This window comes from Phoxinus phoxinus, assembly GCF_949152265.1.
Source record: "Phoxinus phoxinus genome assembly, chromosome: 20".
In the NCBI taxonomy this organism is placed as follows: Eukaryota; Metazoa; Chordata; class Actinopteri; order Cypriniformes; family Leuciscidae; genus Phoxinus; species Phoxinus phoxinus.
The window spans coordinates 16552169-16573723 of record NC_136895.1 but is presented as its reverse complement, the minus strand read 5'-3'; the positions used below and the strand labels follow the sequence as shown (position 1 = coordinate 16573723).

General features: G+C 38.9%; 2 protein-coding genes across 3 annotated transcripts; both read left to right on the top strand.

Annotated features, from left to right (window-relative positions):
• The first annotated feature begins 633 nt into the window (after window positions 1-633).
• tm6sf2b (transmembrane 6 superfamily member 2b) lies at window positions 634-14917 on the top strand. 2 transcript variants are annotated; one of them, XM_079593872.1, is made up of 11 exons: window positions 634-860; window positions 1014-1150; window positions 4055-4158; window positions 7287-7384; window positions 7471-7574; window positions 8402-8484; window positions 8564-8688; window positions 8774-8875; window positions 8965-9057; window positions 10917-11036; window positions 12827-14917. In XM_079593872.1, exons 2-11 carry the CDS (start codon window positions 1065-1067, stop codon window positions 13034-13036), a joined length of 1125 nt encoding a protein of 374 aa, XP_079449998.1. In that variant the 5' UTR covers window positions 634-860; window positions 1014-1064; the 3' UTR covers window positions 13037-14917. The 2 variants fall into 2 exon arrangements, with proteins under 2 accessions (XP_079449998.1, XP_079449999.1); XM_079593873.1 differs by lacking the exons at window positions 634-860; window positions 1014-1150 and adding an exon at window positions 2374-2493 and having other exon boundaries at window positions 12827-13891.
• hapln4 (hyaluronan and proteoglycan link protein 4) lies at window positions 14774-20121 on the top strand. Its single transcript, XM_079593871.1, has 5 exons — window positions 14774-14917; window positions 15414-15516; window positions 17067-17429; window positions 17510-17812; window positions 18711-20121. Exons 1-5 carry the CDS (start codon window positions 14909-14911, stop codon window positions 19064-19066), a joined length of 1134 nt encoding a protein of 377 aa, XP_079449997.1. The 5' UTR covers window positions 14774-14908; the 3' UTR covers window positions 19067-20121.
• Window positions 20122-21555: the final 1434 nt, after the last annotated feature.

The window sequence follows — 21555 nt, the reverse complement described above, 5'->3', positions numbered from 1 at the left end:
TAGTGCAGAAATAAAATACCACTGTAAAATGAATGCGTTTGGCATCTCTTTAGTTACAGTGCACCCTGGTGGATATATGGTGTATCGCAGGAGCGGTTATGACTTACCTTCACAGTTTTGTTTTGCAATATAAAGGTCATTCCAGTAGATTACAGTATAGTATAGTGCAAAACTGAATTGCATACACCCACAAACCACTATATTAGGTACACCTTGCTAGTACCGGGTTGGACCCCTTTTTACTAAGAGGCCCAAAGTGTGCCAAGAAAATGTAATTGCACCAGCAGCATCCAGTTGATAGGCAGGATGGATCCATACTTTCATTATATGTACGCCAAATACAACAACCATGTCATGTTCAACGTTACTTAAATCACCTTTATTCCTCATTCTGATGTTCAGTTTGAACTTCAGCGCATCGTCTTGACCATGTCTGCATAAATGCATTGAGTTGCTGCCATGATGTAACAAGCACTGTACTACAGTAATACTATTCAACTTTACAAATTCTTCTTGTTAGAATAATGATAGGTCCCATGATAATTTAGTATCTCCATAAAATGTTTTAATTTATCAAATAATTCTAGAAATCTCCTTAGTCTAGTTCACATGTAGTACATTCTTTAGCTTACAGAACGACAAAAGCCTCTTTGGCTGCCACAGCTTTGGCAGAGCTTTCCTTTTTTGGCACACAAGCATTTGACAAATTAGACCAAAAGTAAACACGATTATGTAAATGTATGACAAAATCAAATCACTTTTCCAAAAGCGCCTTTGTTTGGCTCGATTCTTCTCCTACAATTCCCACACAGGGCCATTGTAAATTGGGTTATGCACAATTTCTGGAGAGGGTGTCCTTGGTAAGTATGTTTATTTTAGACTAACACAAGAGAACTGCACAGTATTTATTGACTTGCAAAGTCCCCGTAGACTTTCAAGTGTAGATTCTGATGTAACAGACATAGAATTGAAGGCTAATGTGTTTTAACATGTCTGAATCTAACAACTTGTAGATCCTCAGCTTCAGATCCTTGGACTGAATAACAGATTTCAAAGGAGACGTCATGGCACAGGAGATATGCGTTTTTCTGTTTTCCCTGACGGCTCTTGGTGTCCTTTACACTATGAACAATGTTCCAGCATTTCAAGAGTGAGTATTATAATATGCAAGGCTAACAGAATCATATAACACATTCTTATCAAAGGATGTGTTTGAAAAGCAAATAGTGTGAATAATTGTAATAATCTTTGATCACATTAAATGTATTTTACCAAATGCCATATTTTATAGCAGTATGTACATCATATTTAGATCTTTTGTATGGACAACATAGATTATATAAGAACAATTTGTAGACTGGTGACAGGATTTATTTAGTATGCTCATTGAAGATTATTACTCAAATGTGTCTTTTTTCTTTCTTTTTTTCTTCCACTTGAGGGCAGTGAAAGGATATGTAATAGAAACTGATTTGTTCTATACTCAATCTGCCTTTAATGATATAAAAAACAATAGCTTTATTATACTAATATTCGTTTTTATTGTATAAATTATATCCTGACAGAAAAAGAATATTAAATTCACAACATTACACTCATTTAAATATTTAAGAGTTTCAAAAGCAGGCAGTTACAGGCCAAGAAAATGATACACCACACTTGGCAAACGAAGACATTTGTGCGCACATCACTTGGCTGGTCTTAACACATCACAAAAAGAAGCCTATTTAAAATAGGCTACTGAAGGTCACCAATTACTGATACCGATATGATGAATCATTCTTTTGAGTCAGCTGAACTGATTCGCTGTTGAACGGTTTAGGGTATTAATTATTCAATGATCAAAACACCTGTAAAGGTCATGGAAATTCACTGGTATTTTACTGTATGCCATTTCTATACCGTTCATTTACAATGAAAAACAACAACCACAGTCTCTGTTAGAGGCTGAATTGACTCTCATATGTGGACAATAAGACGTGTTATGTCTGAATAGCTCCTCGTACAGTCGGCTAAGTGTCAGTAAAGGCTGGACAGGGCGACTATCACATGCTCTCCCATCTCATTTGGTGCTCTGGGTGTTGGAATAATTACAGTTCTCGCTGCCAAACCATTCATCTCTGCTCACTTGCTGAAGACAGGAAAGAGAATGGTCGAATATGTTAATTGTCGACGCTACGTGCAAAATTAATCAGAAGTAAAAACAAATAAAGAATGCAGAGGTGGAGTCCTTCAAGATATAATTCTTGATTAAATATTTTATACTTTTTAAAATTAATACTACAATGATAATATATAGTAACAATAATAGAAATATTCTAAATTCTAATAGTAGAATTAAAGGGACTTTGGGTTTAACCAGGAGTCACGTCACGCGTCCTAATCTCACGCAATGAAAAAAACGTCGCCGAACAAAGAGGACACGGACAATAATCTGACAGACAAGCAGAGCAGGTTACTTTCTATGTGATAAAGTCTCAGCTTTCACATTTTGTAAGTATTATTGCTAATTCAAACAATAAAAATACAGTTTTTGGCGTTATATTATTATCTTAATGTGGCGTGACAGTTCACTGTAGAGCAGGCAGCTCAAGCTAAATGCGAGCACGCTTGAATCGATCATCTCATCTAGGCTACTAGTTACAGTACAAAATAGCCTAAACATGAATTAACATCAGAGGGTATTGGTTGAAAGAACCAGTATAACTTACTGAAATGTATCATATCTTGTGTAGTTACAGTCAGTGTTGATAAAAGAACTTGAAAACAATGTGTCAGGGAACTTTACCTCAGAAAACATATTGTCATAACAACTCTCTGAGAGATTGGCATGGCAATGTTATGTATTTGGTATTGGCGGAATAGATCTGCTACGCTGCTGCTACTGAGACTTGCTATACTGCCAATACATTCACAGACATTGCTGTGAGCATGTTATGCTGCTGCTGTAACATACATGAATTAACCCCGTATCAGATCTATACAGGTGGAGCTGGGGAAGGTTGAGTGTTTCTGGTGCTGCAAACTGCTACCAGCAACACTACCGGTATTTGAAAGTTGAGCCGCAGCTCATTGGCCGCTGATGCAACAGCGACCAATCAGCTGTGTTATAATGATGTGATCGCTACCAAATTAGCTAAAGATAGTTCACTCAAAAAAATGCAAATTCTGTCATCATTTACTCACCCTCAAGTTGTTCCAAACCTTTATGAGTTTATTTCTTCTGCTGAACACAAAAGATGATATTTTGAAGAATATGGGTAACCAAACAGTTGTGGGGCACAGGGGGCACCATTGACTTTCAAGTCAATGGTGCCCCAAATATTCATTCTTTAGCAGAACAAAGACATTTATACAGGTTTGGAACAAATTGAGGGTGACAGTAATGGTGTAAATACCAAAGTAAATGGTGACAGAATTTTCACTTTTGGGTGAACTATCCCCCCTGGACATATAAGCATGTGCCATCTAGAGTTTCATACCAGAAAGAAATAGGTAATATTATAGGCCTAATACCTTTAATAGGTAATATTATAATTAATTTATAATAATTATGTAGCAACTGACAGGGTGTGTCCCTGTGTACAATATTATATTTTTTTGTTATATATTAATGCACATCCAAATGAATTGATTAACTGAATCGACATCGAAATTGAATCGCAAGCTCGATCAATGCATCGAATTGTGATTTTTGTGGCAATTTCCCACTCTAAGCTGAACTCACACGTTGGCAGCCCTGGCTTTACCGATGTTCTCTCTCTCGCCTTGCTTCTTTTTGATCCCGTCGTTTTTTGTCTCTTAATCTTCCTCTGTATTGATATTTTTTCCTCTGTATTCCTTTTAAAACACTTGTCTGTGTACGCCAATTTTACAGATGAGAAATCGCCAACATTTCGCCCCCTGAGAACTCATGTACACTACTTCAAGTTAATTTTCACGCTCTCAGCTTCTCCTGTCCATACATGACCGCGTTTACATTTTAGTTGACTATTTATAGAGACTGTCAGTCACAGAAATGTAATTTTGATTTCGTAATGTTTTGTATTTGCAGGCCGGTGGTTATTCTGGAAATCGGGGTCGCTGTTCTTGTGGTTGTGTTCTTCATGGTCTACATTGCTACTCGCTGCAATCCTCCTAAAGATCCTTTGTTCTATGGTATGAGCTCTGATTTGATCGGTTGACTCTTGAAATATGCCAAATATCCTCATTCCATATTTTATTCTGACCCTCAATACAATAAACAAATGATGCTTGTTTATTTGATGATCAAAAAATACGATCATATCATCTTCCGGTTTCTGTAAGCAAGGTCACATACATCCGGATGAATTACTTGTTTTGTTACTGCATTGAATGCGAAAGCAATTTAAACTCACCGTAGTAAATTTAGCCACAAATAAAAAAAATTCAAAAGGAGACACCTGAGGTAAATGTCACATTAAAAAAAAAAAAAAGATTACCCGTCCACCCCAAAAAATGTTTAAAGTCTCATATATATGTCCACTGTAGTTTGCTGTGAACAAATGAAATGCGAAAAGTGTTTTAAGAGAGTTTAATTTGTAAAAATAAATAAATTAATAAACACAAACTCTTTTGTGCATTGCCAATCTCCCCCTCACGGACACAATAGAAAAATGTCCGATTTTGCAATGTAATGCACAAAAGATAGCGGCGTTATCATGGATTAGTGACTGAGAGGTGACAATGTCTTCTGGCACATGTCATTCCACCCGTGTCGTGATGAAAGAGAAGATAATTCCACTATCGCACCTGTAATGCAAGTAAACTAAACCAAGACCCCTATGGATTTAAAGGGCTTGGGGAGAAAAAGGAAAGCGAGAAAGACGGAGAGAGACTCAATATCAGACTGTGAATCTGTGCTCGGCAGACGGCAATGCAACACTTCTCTTTGAGCAGTCATATCTACGAAGCTGTCAGTCAGATACTCGTGAACGCTAGAAGAATGGCAGTGGACAATATCTAGTCTGGCAATCCAACCATGAAATTGGATACAAGAAAAGTATTCGTGTTACAATAACACACCTGTCTTTACTTTTACACCCTCGGTTTCCTTCACAATAAAGCAGCAAATTCCATATTTCTGAGAGCTTCGCTCGGAAAAGAAGATTATTAAAGGAATAGTTCACTTAAACATGAAAATGCTCTGTTATTTAACCACATATTGTGATTTTTGTCATTTTGCCATTCACTTATTTTAGAAAAAAGAGCAATATAAACATTCCACTAAGCTTCTATTGTGTTTCACGAAAAATAAAAATCATCCCTGCTTGACGAGGAACATTCTCTGATCTTTCGTGCTAGGTTCTTTCAAACAAATGTTCTACCAGTAACATTAATAAAATGTTTGTTCAAAGTGATCTCTTATAATGTTCTCAAAACAAAAACTTTATTTATACATCGTTCATGGAACATGTTTTCGTCTTAACTTTTCAAAGGTAGTCAGTCAAAAGTAGTCGATCTCCGAATGCAACGTAATGAACTGACTCCATATGAGGAAATGTCATGAACTTCTAATTCTAATGAAAAGCATGATAACAAACACTTAGAATTTACATGGAAACAAGCTTTAGGAGCTTTCCATCTTTACTCTCCTCATGTTACGTAGCATTCGAAGATCGACTACTTTTGACTGACAAAATTCCAGCCACTGGAAACACTAATTGATAAAGTGAGTCGTACAAAACCTTCCTTTTTAGTAAACTTTGTGTACACAAACAATGTAGTCAAGCCCCTGGTGATACTTCGAGCACAGTTTTATGTTGTGTCGAGCCTTCTTAGTTTTTTTTTTAAATAGCGATTTGAAGCTATCATAGAAGTGCCCCATTCAAAGGGCATTTTGAGCTAAAAACTAAAATACGGTCAATCTTTAAAGCGGCGTTTCCATTCTAATTATGCTTTTACACGAAAGTTTGACTCGGGTAGATTAACAAAAAGAGCCTAGGTTCAATTTTGGCAACAGTTACCCTTTAACATTCATGCAACCAAGACGATTTTAAAACATAAAAAAAACCTGGACGTTTCGAACATTCAGAAATAAAGTTTTCATAACTTAATGGGGACATAAGCAAAACATTCAAAAGGCCGTTCACATCAAGAACGATAACTATAATGATAACTACATTAGCGTCCACACCAAAGGACAATATCATGGTGTTTATTCTAAGCATGCGCTGCAGTTTTGTCATCAGTCATTTGTCGAGCTCTTTAAAGCTGGATGGATTCTGATTGGCTATCATTTTTTTTTTTTTTTTTTTATTGTTCAGTGCCGTTATCGTTATAACTGTGGTGTGGATTGTGCTTTATAATATATTTTTGTTTGCTGGGATACGGATTTGGAACAACATGAGGTTGAAGTAAATGATAACAGAATGTTCATGTCTAGATAAATATTCCTTTAAATCCAGTGTCTGAGATTTCAGTGGTGACATTTACAGTCATTATTTTTGCCTCCATGCTTTGGATTTTCTTTCTTCATGTCCCTTGCCACTCATTATTTGTCACCCAGATGCTTAGGAAATGCCACATGGGGTATTCTCTGTCTCCGCAAAGTGCCCTTTTGGCACAGCTGCACTTTAAACCTGAAAAAAACCCAACAAATGACTCCAAAAATAAATTTATTGTTCACACCTCGACTAGTAGATATCATTATTCTCTTCCACCTGGCAAGAAATCAATAGCCAGTAAGAGTGAAATCTTTTTAATAAAGAGAGCGAGAATAAAGGTGGGCTAGTTAACTCTTGATAGGGCAGTTGAGCGCTGCAACATCTTATTAGTGAGTTTTCCTCCCCAAGGCACATCACAGAAGGTTTAGAGTTAAGGACGAAAACAATTCAATTCAGCGATTCGAAAGTGCCAACAGATGTATTTTTTCTTGTAAAGCCTGCCATTCAAATGTAACAAAAGTGATTGAAAATGATCTTCGTTATAGCTAAGTGCAGATTGTTACTTTCTGAGAAAGAAAAGGTTCTATTATTACTTTTTAAATAACTAGAAGCAGGTGATCGGGGAACGCTGAATGTCACGATTGACCAATCAGAATAGAGTATTCCAGAGGGCCGTCCGCAATTGACCAATCAGAATAGAGTATTCCAGAGAGCCGTAGTATTGACGGGTGGCCAAAGTAAACATTTTGTTGAAGACAGTAGACAAGGTCTACTTCCAGCTCTACACGTACATAGACTAAAATACATAACCAATACATTTCAATACTTAACAAAAGAACAGACGAGTATTTGTGTATACATAATGAGTTTTTTGTTCAGTTTTTGCAGAGTTTTCCTTCACGTGTGTCATTGACCTCACAAGCGCTCTAGAATACGATGGCTTCGCCTCAGGATTCATGGAGTTCTACCAGAAAACGGTCAGTATTGTGAGGAGAAAGCCGAGTTGATGTCGATTACCTGGTCTAAACCTACCTGTCTCACAATGGTTTTGCTGGTTCTCCAGGGGGAGCCGTATCTTGGTACGCCCTATGCTATCATGATGTGCTATTGGGATGGTGTAGTGCACTTCATCCTCTACCTGATACTGGTACACCGCATGTCAAACAGGTTTGAAATTTAGTTCTTTAGAAATAAGATGGTGACACTATCTGGCAAGAACAAACATGACATGAAAGTACATGCAGTGATGTTTAAAAGGAGGTTGATATGTAAGCTCGAGGCTTGTGCTTTTTCATGAATAAGTCACAGCTGAAGGGGTTGCAACGCAAGCACTCCGCGTCGTGGCTAACAACGCTCTTCAGCCGTGACTTATTCACGATACAGCACTAGCATCGGGTACCTTATAGCTTTTATAAAACGGTTACCACATAATACAAATATTAAAGCCAAAAATATGTGTTAGTGCAACTTTCATGAAGTGAAATCACTAAAAGCCTTCCTTCCGCTGAAAAAAATAGTCCCTGACCATGAACAGAAGCAGAAGTTACATTATTTCGCTGTTAGATGGCGTGAGTCAGTCAGTAGAGAAGAGTTTTATATTGAAAGGAGAAGCATGACGCAACTGACAAATTACTAGCGTGTCAGGGCACGGGAAAACCCCTCAACTGTTAAAAGGACAATACATCGCAGCGGACATTAAACAGATTTTTTATTACGAATATAGGACTGACCTGAAGGGAAATGCTATATCTACTGTAAATGCAGGTACACTCGCTTATATCTCTCACAATACTCTACTATAGCTTCAATGAACATATCAATGAGAACAAACATATGTTTACGTTGCTAAGAGTGGTTGCTAGCGGTGTTGTGTAGTGATGCATAGAACCGTAGGGTGAAGTGGTCATAGCCATGTTTTATCGTGAATAAAACACAGCCATTGACCAATCAGAATCAAGGACTAGAACCTAAATTAATGTGTCCTATTGTCCCAGGCAACAATATCGCACTTTGGGGCTTTTTTGGGCTGGATCACTGTGCGGCAACATGATTGTGTTTGTACCTGGAATCGTAGTTGGTGAGTGAAAATAAATAAAAGATCAAATATTCCTGCTAAGCATTATACAAGTTGCTTCTCAAGCACATTTTATATGCAGGTAAATATGGCTCAGAGATCCGTCCTGCCTTCTGGCTCAACATGCCTTTTCTGTTGGTGCCCATATGGGGAGCAGTGTCCCTGTTCTCCAGGCCAAGGGATATGCCTCTTGTGGGTGCATCCAAGGTGAAGAACCACTGACCTTGGTCAATAGTCCATATTTTCCTCTCAGAATCCGTAACATTTGAACAATGGTGCTTGTATCTCTCAGGCTGAACGTGAGCAGAAAAAAGCCTTGATATGGCGCCCGCTGGACCTGCTCTTTGTGGTTTATCTAGTGGCTACCATGGGATTCACTGTCTTTAGAGGACTGGTAAGTTGGTGGTAATCATACGCTTGGTATGTTCTACAATTCAGTCGAAATCTGTTGGGACAAAGAAACTCCTATCTTTATCCATACAGGCAGTTCTCGATTGCCCATTGGAAATCCTCAACAGATATGTCACAGAATATGAACCTTATCTGAAGGATCCCGTGGGCTTCCCCAAAGTTATGGTGAGCACATATTCACATATTCTGACAGAAATCACATTCAGGCAGATCTGCTTATGGCAACCCTCAAGCATACTTTGCCTCGTAATACCCTAAGCTTTATAGCATTAAGCTCCTCCAAATGACTGTACGGTACCTTCTAGAAAGGTATTACTCATCATTAGCACTCAATAAGGTGGGTGGCTTATTGTCACCTTAGGTAGTCCATGAATATCCCTCCTGTCTCAACCGACCACATGGGTATCGTGGATATGTTTTTGTTTAGATTGGGGTTTTAGCTCGGTCAATAGGTTATCAAAAGTCCTTGTTCTAGCTGGAGCCGGGGCACAACGGTGGCCCATCGATCAGGCAGGAGATGTGCTGTGAGAACTTGATAAGCTAATCCCACCCATGAGTCCTGGCTGAGCCCCTCCATCAACTCAAACAAGGAGACGTGTCGGAGAGAGTGTGACATGCGTGGTAATGTGTTTGATAAGGAACGCAGGCACACCAACACGCAAGTTTGTTCAGGGGACAGAGAGCTGCTTCGATCGCATTATACCTGTGCTCTCAGGGATGGAAGAGTGTTGGTGAGAATATATATATATTGGGCATGGTAAATTCCTCTTACCGTGGTTATTTCCACTCAAATTGATCCAATTCATAAAGGAAGATAATTGAAAGTGCTTACTTTATTATATAAAATAATAATATATTTTTTTGTAATTTGCGTGGCGGTCAAAAATGACAAATGTCAATGAAATTAATATTTTATTTTTTAGTTAATGTCTTTTGATTAATATTTTGTATTTTTAGGGGATTTTATGCTACTAAATTATATTTATGCTGTAGTTATAATCCATTTATCTCTTTTTTTTATAGACAACATTTGACAAATTATTACTAAAGTGAAAAATTAAAATAAAAGTTACAGAATTTTTCGTTTTATTGTTCTGAAAAATGCACAATTTTTGTTAAATTTTTTATATGAAAAATATATTTTCAAAAACACGTTTTACTCTAAAAGCAAGAAAATCAAAGCCATTAATCTAAACAAGTTATGTTCCAAATTTGAGCTTGATATCTCAAAGAATGAGCTTTCAATAAGATTTTGTTCGGTTATTAAACATTTTTGACCATGAGGAGCACAAGTGTGACAATTTTTTTCAGGACCATGTAACCTTTTCAAATCATGTACATGATTTTTGTGTGTGTGTTCACATTGTCCCAAAATCTTTACCAAGGTCCGATGAAGTAATCTAAAAATCTAAATTCTAAAAAATAAATGACGAAGAGCAACAGAGGGTTAATATAATGTAGTATAAATGAATATTGAAACTATAAATATGCTTATTTTATGTTTATATGGACTATATTTTTTTAATATAACAAATGCATTAAAAAGTTTATTCATAACTTAATATAAATATAAAATTAGCACCATTGTATTTATATATTTGTTATAAATATGTTTATTTATTTTAATAAGCATGTTTGAGAAAACATTTTTGGTCCAAGCAATAAAAATCAATTCTCTAAAGGTATATCTAGATTCCATGACTTTCACAGTTTGTTGTAAACTCCATGGAAAGTCACCACGTGCTATGCAACACAAGCAGGCTTGGTTTAGGGTCTAATCGTGGGTAATGCCTCCATGTTTGTGTTTTTAAGCCTCAATAAGTATGAATGATGGTGTGAACTCAATGCAGTCGGGCTGATCTGTATTCAGCGGGAGTGCATTGCTGCGGCAGCGCCGGTGCCCTTGGGAATTGAGCTGGACCGCATTAATTTGCCATCAAAGCACTGGCGTGTAGAGGCAAGGCGTGTAGTGTTGACACTCACACTGAAATAATACTTGTTGCATGATGTCTTTTCTGCTCCAGATGTTGCTGCTCCTATTCCACGCGCTCCCGATGCTAGGTTCATTTGCATACGGGCTGTGCACACCTGGCTGCACTTGGATGCTCGATTGGACGGTATATTTAGCAGGTGCCGTTTTACAGGTAAGACTTGAAAAACGTCTCTAATATTGGGCCAAATCTGTAAGGAGAAAGCAAGAAAACATCTGCGGTATACTTCCTCCATAGTTTCTGGCTGAATCTAGAGATTTCCATCTACTGTATGCTGATGTTATAGAAAGGGACCATCAAACAGAGCCACGATCAAAGGCCTGGTCTGAACAAGCTCATCCAGCACCCCTTTAACTCCCAGTATGAGGTCTGAGCAGTCAGCATTCCTAATCAAAGACCTCCAGTAGAACAGGACTCGAGGAGTTTCACTGCAGATCTCCAGCTCGACATACTAATGAACGCCTCCTCAGAGCTGAGAGGATGTCATTGCCATCTATTCATCTACTTACCCATAGGCAGAAGCTTCTAAAAATACATGGCAAGGTCCTGGATGAGTTCCCATCATTAAACTTGCAATATAAAACTAGATTCTAGCATTTTAAAATTGGTGTTTGGCTGTCCAGAACATTGAAGCCACAATGCTAGGATGTGCTGGATTTGTGTTGCTATACAGTTGCTAAGGTGTTCACAAAAAACGTATTTTGCCTGCAGAACTGCCTTAATTCTTCATGACATAGATTCAACAAGTTGTTGGAAACATTCCATTTTGTAATTTTAGTCCATATTGACATGATAGCATCACACAGTTCCATGATGCAAATCTCACGTTCCACTAGCCTACATCCCAAAAATGCTTTATTGTTTTGAGATGTGGTGACTATGGAGGCCATTTTGAGTGTTATCCTATTGATGTAGCCATCAGAAGATGTCACACTGACTGTGGTCATAAAGGGATGGAGATTGTCAGTAACAATACTCAAAGTGTGCCAAGAAAATATCATTACAAAACAGAATCGCTGATAAAAGACAGGATGGATTCATGCTTTCATGTCGTTTACACCAAATTCTGACCCTACCATCTGAATGTCGCAGCAGAAATTGAGGCTCATCAGACCAGGCAAACTTTTTCCAATCTTTTATAGTCCAATTATGTTGAATTGTTGCCTCGGTTTTCTGTTCTTATCGGTCAGGAGTGACACTAGTGTGGTCTTCTGTGACCTGTTGTGTGTCTAGAGATGCTCTTCTGCAGACCTCGGTTGTAACAAATGGTAATTTGAGTTACTGTTGTTTTTCTGTCAGCTCGAACCAGTCTGGCCATTCTCCTCTGACCTCTGACATCAACAAGGCATTTTCACACAGAACTGCCTCTCACAGGATATTCACTCTATTCCGGGCCATTCTCTGTAAACCCTAGAGATGGTTATGTTGACCATGTCTACATGCCTAAATGCATTGAGTTGCTGCCATGCGATTGGCTGATTAGATATTTGTAAACGAGCAGTTGAATAGGTTTACTTAATAAAGTGGCCGGTGAGTGTGTGTATATATACAGTACATTTCATTCTGTATATTTTAGCGTGCATAAATGTGTAAAGGAACCCTAGATGTAAAATGAGATCCGCAATGAATCGAACATCATATAAAGCAAAATGAAGGAAACAAAAATAGTGAAGTAGTGCAGCCATGTAACTATGGTTTTGGGAAACAGTTGTGAGTAGTTAGTTAATTTCTTCAAAGATTGCATAATACTTCGGTGGTTTGGCAACAAGTACGTCTTCCGAGAAATGCACCACTGGGTCAAAGAGGCCAAGTTTCTATAATTTAAAAGCTCAGGTCCATTCTTCAATTTAATGGATTTTTTCACCTATTTTCTCATCTACCAGGTGAGAATTGTCTTATTCCTAACCCACAAAAATGACATCTTGTGCTTCTGTCCACCGCAGTGCCAGTGGTGTCATATCGGAGCGTCTCTGCACCCACGCACTGCAGAAATGTACAGGATTCCCACCCCGGTCCTGGTGCCCGTCCTCCTCCTCAACCTGCTGTACGCAGTCGGCCCTGTTCTGCTCGCCCTGCGCTGCAAACGCGAGCCGGACTACTTCCTTCCCATCGCACCCGTGGGCCAAACTAACAATGAGAAGAAATCAAGTTAAACCCACTAAGAAAACACCAACTTTAAAGGGATAGTTCACACAAATATTGAAGTTCTGTCCTCATTTACTCACATACTGTAGGTGAACTATTCCTTTAAAAAAAAAAAACGTACGTTAAAACAGATTCTTCTCTGCTATAAAAATCAGATGTGTTTCTTTATTCCAGTGCATTTTCCTAGTTCTATCTTTCTGTTCCACTTCCACACAAATATCATAACTTTGTTCTTGAATAATTGGCTGGTCTCATAGGTAATAAACAATTATCCTACAAACCATCCTTCATCTGGATACGTTGTATGTACATGATTACATCAGCAGGGTTGATTTCTACCACTACTAACCTTAAAAGCAACCCTTGCTCAGCAGCTTTTGCATGCTGATAAGGAGCAATGCACAACATTTCTGCTAGCGCACACAAACAGCACTGTGTGTGTGAGATCCAATCAGTTCCAGTGGAATTAGAACAGAAGTCTGTCAAGCTACACAAGAGAGACTAACCTAGCCGATCAATGTTGACAGTGGAAGTCAATCTAATGTATAATATACAGTATTCCAGTAAATATTGGGGAGACTCCAGTAAATATTTCTAAAGTTTCGGTCATTTTTGAAAGTCAATTTCTGTGTAGACATATAGGCTACATTAAACTCTTGCCTAAAATGAATAAGCACTTTTACTATTGCCCGGGAAAACAAGAGACACTTTAGTGAACATATAAAACTATAGCAAGTCATATTGTCACACTGGAACCTGTCACAGTAAAACATTTACTGTCAAATTTACAACATACACAAATATCAAACTGTTGTTTTGGCCAAAAATATATATATTGTAATTAATAAATTATATAAAACACCGTAAACACGTGTCAACTCACAATAACGCTTTTGAATAACCCCCTAAATACCTGTCATTATTTCAGTTCAAATATAATCACCCATAATATTGACTTTTAAATAAAGAAGTCGAGTTATCAGTGGCACTGGCATCACTAACATGTTAGCCTACCCATAATACTGTAATCAATTAGGCCTACAAGTTGTTAAAAACCAGTTGTTATAGTGCATTACTTCAGTTCTGCAACATGGACACTGCAGACGGATACCGAGTGCTAAAGTAAACATTATTATTTTAACTTTTCGAACAGAAAAATAATAATAATTGGAGAATGCGGGCATCGATCCCGCTACCTCTCGCATGCTAAGCGAGCGCTCTACCATCTGAGCTAATTCCCCTTCCGGTTTGAAAACTCGATTCTGAAAGGATTTACAACCAAATCTTACTTCACTTAGTTAAAAGTTACCTCTATTAATTAATTTTACTCAAGAATAAGATACGAAATTATTTTAACAAATCTTCACAATACAATATGCTCCATTTACCAGATATATCTTTACCAAACTCAAAACATATTCGCAAAGCGAGATCACATAGGCTATTGCAAGGAAAATAAGTGTTTAAAAAATAAGTTTAGGTTGTCGTGGGATTTGAGGTTAAATATTCACGACTAAATTACTAAATAAACTTGTCGAATAAAGCTCCAAGCACCGAGTTTGCGAATAAATAAACTAGATCCGCAACGTACGCAACAGAACAATATACAAATAACGTTACAACTTTATAGTACAGCGTGAGATAAAACGAGGTAACTTAACTCTTATCATCACTCTATTAACTTACATCAGCACTAAGCTTTTCTTCATGCGTACTGTAAATGAGAGTCTTCCACTGCTGATACCGTCAGCAGTGCGTGATGAGACGCGACAGACATCTGCAGTGATACCGAGTCAGGATCGGGACAGCTGCACTAACGCGCCTCAGTCAACTGGAGCAATAACAACTTTACCACATCTCAACATAAATCGCGTCTTCTCATGATGATGGTGAGTTCAGATCGCATGTGTGTGGGTTTTTACTTCTGTCACCTTGATAATGCGCAGTGCATTGCGGTAGGGGATGCTCAATATGCTGTAAGGGGAGTTGAGGATGATAATGGTACGCTTCCGCTGTGTCGTATTTAATGTGTTTGGGCTGGTGTCAGTGCTGCAGCAGCATCAGTAGTAGTAGTAGTGTGTGTATGTGTGGTTTGGATCATGTTACTTAAATGAATATGTAATAAAGGCCCCCATTTGTAAACAAACACTGGCTTTGTAAAGATCAGAACAAAAATCAGATATCAGACATAACAGAATTTTTTTGTCGTCCACGTGTACATTTACAAACCGTATCAGATATTGACTGCTGTTTAAACACGCAGATTGTGTTTCGTCAAAATGTCAGTGTAAACAATCTTAAAGATTTGAAAACCAAACTAATTTGTGTACAATATTAATAAAGCCGAGTTTTTCCCTCTCTGTGTTTTTTTTTCTTTGAAAAAAGATCTTGTGCCTGGAAACCATTACCTGCGCACTCTTGTTCCTTTCACCCTTTGTGACCACCTACCCAGCCGACAAAGGACGGAGGAGAGTGGTTCATGTAATGGGTAAGTAGCCTACATTGTCTTCTGTGCCACTTTGGTGTCAGATCACAATATAGTAATGCAAACATGTCATGCAATGTAATCAGAACAAGGTTATGATACTGACTACCGCCTACTTGCATTCTGCTGCCACCATGTTAAACATGCAACCAACAAATAAATACCATTATTGTGCACGCGCTTTGATATGTTGAGCAATTCATGTCAATTTTGACCTAGAGACCACTCCACCCACAAGAATCATCTTATGTGTATAATCTCACTTCTCAAATTCAGACCACCAGATGTATTGAAAGAAAATCTCTTACAAACCCAGTTGTAGTGGCTACGAGGCTCAAGTAGGGTAAATACAAGCAATATGCAACATCCAATACTCTTTGCATATTTATATTATAGGGATGACGCCGCTAATGCAAGTAAACATACTGCATAATCAGTTTCAGGTCCACTAGGTCTCTTTTCATCATTTGGTATTCATTTTTATAGTCTTTAATTGCCAATAGCTGTTGCACTAGCTGTCCTCTCACAGCATGACCTCATCATTTACTTGGCAACTGCAAATTACTTTCAAAAAGTCTGTGGTTACAGTGACAATGCTTTGAGTTTAGAACCCTTTTCTTCAGATGAAATACTGGTTCTTTAGCTGTCTCTGGCTGAATTAATGATTGGACATGTTTGGCAACCCTGCTTTCAAAAGAAAAGGTGTTTTGGTAACAAACATTTCAGATTGCCAGGTATCCAGCTGACAGTTTAAATGAGCAGATGTCAAGGCTGATTACGGTCCTTAAGGTCTGTCCGGAAGATCTTGGATAGCTATCAGAAAAGGTGTTGTTTGATAGCTGTGGTTCACACTTTTAAGACTTGGTGGCTTGGAGGAGCACTAGTCACTTTCAAATCCAACTATGGTTCAAGTGCCTTTGAACAGCCTTCAGACAAAAGCAAGGGATTCAGTGGGAAATAAAATGTCAAGGATTAAAGCATTTTCAGTGTCATTTTCGATACCATAGTTATTCAAATGTCTACGTTGGGTCAGATGTTCCTGTTGCTCAATAGGTAAAGGCAAGGTACTCAGTAGGTGGGCTGCATCTGCATTACAACTGGCACTCTTAAAAGATAATAATGCACAATGCAGATTTTAGGCTGATTTGACACGTCAGTTGAGTTCTCTGAATTGAAAGGGACACACTACAAAAATACTGACAGATGTGGTTATATCTGAAAAGAAAATAGCCCTATTTGCACATGAACTGCATTACAGTCCCAAGTTTCACAATCAGGTGCATTTTCACCCAAACCTTTGACAAAGTCTAGAAACCTTTCAGAAAAATTCTGATGAAATCAGGTAAATTGGGCCACTTTTTGACATTGAATGACTGTCAAAAAGTGTCCCAATTTACTTGAATTCACCTGTTGAATGTGGCCTTCCTGGTTTCTGAAGTTGCTGCTAGGAACTCTAAAGTTGAGGGTTTGATTCCCAGAAACACACCGATACCTTGAATGCATGCAGTGCAATGCGTGTAGTGATTCCTTTACTTCTCTCCCTTTTTCCTTAGAGGATGATACTGGAGCAGTGATAGTACAAACTGCTCCAGGTAAGGTGGTCACCCATCGTGGTGGGACTATCACCCTTCCCTGTCGTTACCACCATGAACCAGAGAACATCGACCCTTACCGCATTCGCATCAAATGGACGAAGATTTCTGATTCTTTCCAGTTTGAAGACGTGTTTGTTGCACTGGGGCGACAACAGAAGGTATTTGGGTCTTACCGTGGCCGTGTGTCTCTGGAGATGGCAGGACCAGGAGACGCTTCAGTTATAATTCACAACATCACCTTGCAAGACTATGGCCGCTATGAGTGCGAGGTCACAAATGACATGGAGGATGACACAGGATTTGTCAATCTAGACCTTGAAGGTCAGGGAGTTGGCCAGGTGTTTTATTGTAGCAACTAAGATTGAATAAAATGTCATATTTCTATGAACTTCTTTTCAAAGGTGTGGTGTTCCCATACTATCCTCCATCCGGACGCTACAAGCTGAACTACCACCAGGCTGAGGATGTGTGCCGACAGCAAGATGCTATTCTGGCCTCCCATGCACAACTACACAAGGCTTGGCTTGAGGGCTTGGACTGGTGTAATGCCGGCTGGTTAGAAGATGGCTCGGTCCAGTACCCCATCTCCCATCCTCGAGACCAATGTGGCCGTAAGGACAGCCCTCCCGGTGTCCGCAACTACGGCTACAGGCACAAAGATGATGAACTCTTTGATGCTTTTTGCTTTACCTCAAACCTCAACGGTGAGTGTTTGCCTTGTCAGCAATCTCTTCCAGCCTAAGGCCGTTGGACCGGGTTTCTGTTGAGAAGGTCCACCTGCTTCTCCTTTTACTGCCTTCTGTTTGATACATGTCCAACAAATGGTGCCAGTGATATAAATGAAGAAGTCTTAACTGAGCAATGCATCAGTTCCTGGAAAATTGGCCAAATCAAATAAAAGTTCAGGGAAACTAAGATTAAGTACAGCTTCTGGGGTGCAAAGTCACTTTGTGACCATGTGGGAATAATAGGCGTTTGCACAGTTGAAAGTTGAATTGATTTTGTCTTCAGGAAGAAAACTGAATTTTTTGGCCTAGGTTCAGACCATTTGTTACTAAGTGCTGTATGATCCAGTGGGTACACAAGACTCGCCCGGTTCTTCAAACCCACTTGCAGTCAAGTCATCGAGAGCCAAAGGCTTTTCTTTTCATCCCCAAGTGGGCTATTAGAGAGGACAGTTTGTCCTGAAATCTTTATAGCTAGGGCAATTTTCAGTAATACCCCTACACTGACCAGCTGCTGGAAATTTACAGAATGGCCCAGTGGGAAATATGAGACGATGTGCTGCCCTAACAGTCAACAGTCACATAAACAAACAGAAAATCAATGAATGACTCCTGAAAAACAGGTGGCATTCTGAAATCTTTTTCCTTCTTTATCCTCTTTCCTCCTTTTCTTACCCAGCCAGGCCTGAACATTTTTATTTCATCATGATAAAGGCAGATGTAAATTCATCTGAAGTAAAATGTCTTATTTTAGTAAGGATTTCATGAGCATTTTTGTCAGAACTTTTGCAGCATTCAACCAATCATGTTTCTTCAGCATTTCAGTAATTTATGGTGAGCTTCTGTTGGCTTTCATAAAATTGTGTTTCTGTTGCAGGACGTGTTTACTTTCTCAAACGTTTTAAGAAGGTAAACTACCTTGAGGCGGTAAAGGCATGTCAACGTGATGACGCAGTGATAGCCAAAGTCGGACAACTGTATGCCGCTTGGAAGATCCAGCTCTTAGACCGTTGTGAGGCAGGATGGGTGGAAGATGGCAGCATTCGTTACCCCATTGTCAATCCTCGGACCCGCTGCGGTGGCCCAGAACCCGGTGTCCGAAACCTGGGTTTCCCTGATAAGAAGTTCCGCCTCTACGGAGCCTACTGCTTCCGCAGGAACCCTGATGTCCAGTCAACACAGGCTCCGAAAGAAACCACATCCAAGCCAGCTAACAGCACCAGAAGTATCTGAAAGTGCAAAATACTAGTTACTAGCATCATGGCTTCCATGTTTGATAGACAAGGCTTTTTTTGCACACCTGCTAGGCTACTAGGCAACTAGGCTAGCGCTGAACTCGGGGCATATTCGAGCTTATATAATTTTACTCACTTGAAATGAGGTGTCAATCATCTCTAAATTGTGAAAGTTAGCAACTTTTTTCCTCAAGAGACATCACTAGGGAAAAATATGGCACAATGTATTAGCCTAAATGTTTCACAGTATACCCTGCATGCAGAGAAAACAGAACTTAGCCTCAAGGTTTTCAATTTGTTTTATTTTCTGCTGTTTCCCAGGGAAGACAAAAGCAACTTTAATGAGCACTAAAGCAGGAGAGCTAATTTAGCCTTATAATGAGTGTAGCACATAAGCAATATTCAGGAAGCTTGTTTCCACCTCTGAATTGTGAGTTTATATCTCGCAATTCTGACTTTATTTCTCGCAATTGTGAGTTTATATCGCACAATTCTGACTTCCTTGCAATTGCGAGTTTCAGTTTATGTCTCACAATTCAGACTATTTCTCGCAATTGCAAGTTTATACCTCGCAACTGTGAGAAAAAAGTCAGAATTGTAAAATGCAATGTTGGAATTATATTTCAAATTCTGTGGCGGAAACAAGCTTCTATACGATAGCCCTCACTGACCTGATGATGAGAGTGTGATAATGGACAAAACTCGCATCAGATGCTAGCATGAACTGGCTAGCTTGGCTGGGCTTAGCTTGCTTATTAAAATGAACTTTCCCAGTTGTTGCCACCTAAGCAAGTAGCAAAACTGATTAGCTTTGCCAATTACTATGCACATACCACTAATTTTTGATAAATTTTGAATGACCTTGCAAGCAATAATAGAATTAAGCATGACATTTTAAGACGTTTGTTACACCGATAAAGCTAACATATTATGAACGACAGACTTATATAAGCTGCTTTACTACCTCGTAGTGGTTGACAATTGCACTGTTTGTTCAGTATTGCACAATATTGTCAATGATGAAGCATTTGAGATTAAAGTTATTTATCTGTTTGTGTTGCCTCTCAATTCTCTAAATACTGTGGATACTGGGCACAGAATTGCTTATGAACACAGAAGCTTGACCTCTGACACAAAAAGGGAAGAAAACCCTGATGTCGCTGGTAACCATGACGATGGCTGAATATGGCTCTAGCAAATTGCACACTGCTATTCTGGTTTGTCTTGGGCACAGGCACCCGGTGATGCTGCTCTTTGTGTCAACAGTCTGCAAAAACACTTGAGAAAATGTTTGTTGTTTGCCAGAATATCATAAGTGACCCTTACATTTCCATAGTAACAGCTATAATGAGGCCTCATGAATAAAAAAAAAAGCTACAGTAATTTTTGTCTGAAATTAGGCTATTTACGCTGATAGCATCCATTATATGCTTAGCATTTCTGGTTGCATTTGGTATCCTGTAGCATGTTTGAACGCATGAGCTTAAACATTTTAAACAATCCAGAAACAGTTAATACTAAAAATATTTTCTTTTCTCAAATCAACTTAGATAACTAATGTGGTTCAGATAACATCATATCTTGAGTTTCTGTTGATTAGACCAATCTACATTGCATTAACAAAAACATTTTATTTCAATGAACTCATTTTTTTAAGGCAACCAGGTATTAACATATCATCTCATGTTGTGTTACTCTCTTAACAGGAACATGTATAAAAAGACAATTTAATGTATGTCTATTCAAATAGTTGCATGACTGTCATTGGATCCTTTTAATCTTCCCTCAACATGAAGAAGTCAAAATTAATTGACCATTAACGTCCTCTTGGGCAAACAGAACTGAATCAGAATCTCATTTCTTACCTGCTGAAAGGATAAAACAAAGTGAAAATTGAACACTCGAACATCATGTCTGGCTGAAGTGTTTGTAACACTGATTAGCTCATTTCGGCGGGTAATGAGTCAGTGCATACAAAGGCTCTGCTTTGTTGAATATGCCTCCAGCAGTGAACAGTGAGCGTTCACTGTTTGTTTAGATGCTTTAAGCTTTGAACACGGATCTCGCTGATTTGTTCCGATCGGAAGCGGCCGCAGGTACAGATCAAGAGCAAGCATGCTGCTTTCCCTCGCCGGTTTGAGTTGAGAGAACTCAAACTGAAGTGGAAAAGAAGGGGCAGAAGGTTAATGCAACTGTTTAGAGCATTTATTCACAGTGTGCTCTTAAAGGTGCTCTAAGCGATGTCACGTGTTTTAGGCCAATTTTTTTTTGTCACATACAGCAAACATCTCCTCACTATCTGCTAGCTGCCTGTCCCCTGAACACACTGTAAAAAACGCGGTCTCTGTTGACACCCCAGGCTCCACAAATGGCAACAAAAACAAACTGGGTTCACCCGCATAATAACAAACTGTTCCAGCCAATAACCGACAAGAACGATTTGGGGGGTGGGGTTTGGGGGGTTAGTGCGCGGATGGAAGGAGGGAG

Excerpts from the sequence above, each read along its gene's own strand:
- hapln4 (XM_079593871.1), top strand. Across the intron at positions 17,430-17,509 it reads TGTCAATCTAGACCTTGAAG|GTGTGGTGTTCCCATACTAT; the intron begins GTCAGGGAGTTG and ends TTCTTTTCAAAG. Across the intron at positions 17,813-18,710 it reads CTTTACCTCAAACCTCAACG|GACGTGTTTACTTTCTCAAA; the intron begins GTGAGTGTTTGC and ends TTTCTGTTGCAG.
- tm6sf2b (XM_079593872.1), top strand. The coding sequence starts at position 1,065 with ATGGCACAGGAGATATGCGTTTTTCTGTTTTCCCTGACGGCTCTTGGT. Across the intron at positions 8,689-8,773 it reads CTCTTGTGGGTGCATCCAAG|GCTGAACGTGAGCAGAAAAA; the intron begins GTGAAGAACCAC and ends TGTATCTCTCAG. Across the intron at positions 8,876-8,964 it reads TCACTGTCTTTAGAGGACTG|GCAGTTCTCGATTGCCCATT; the intron begins GTAAGTTGGTGG and ends TTATCCATACAG.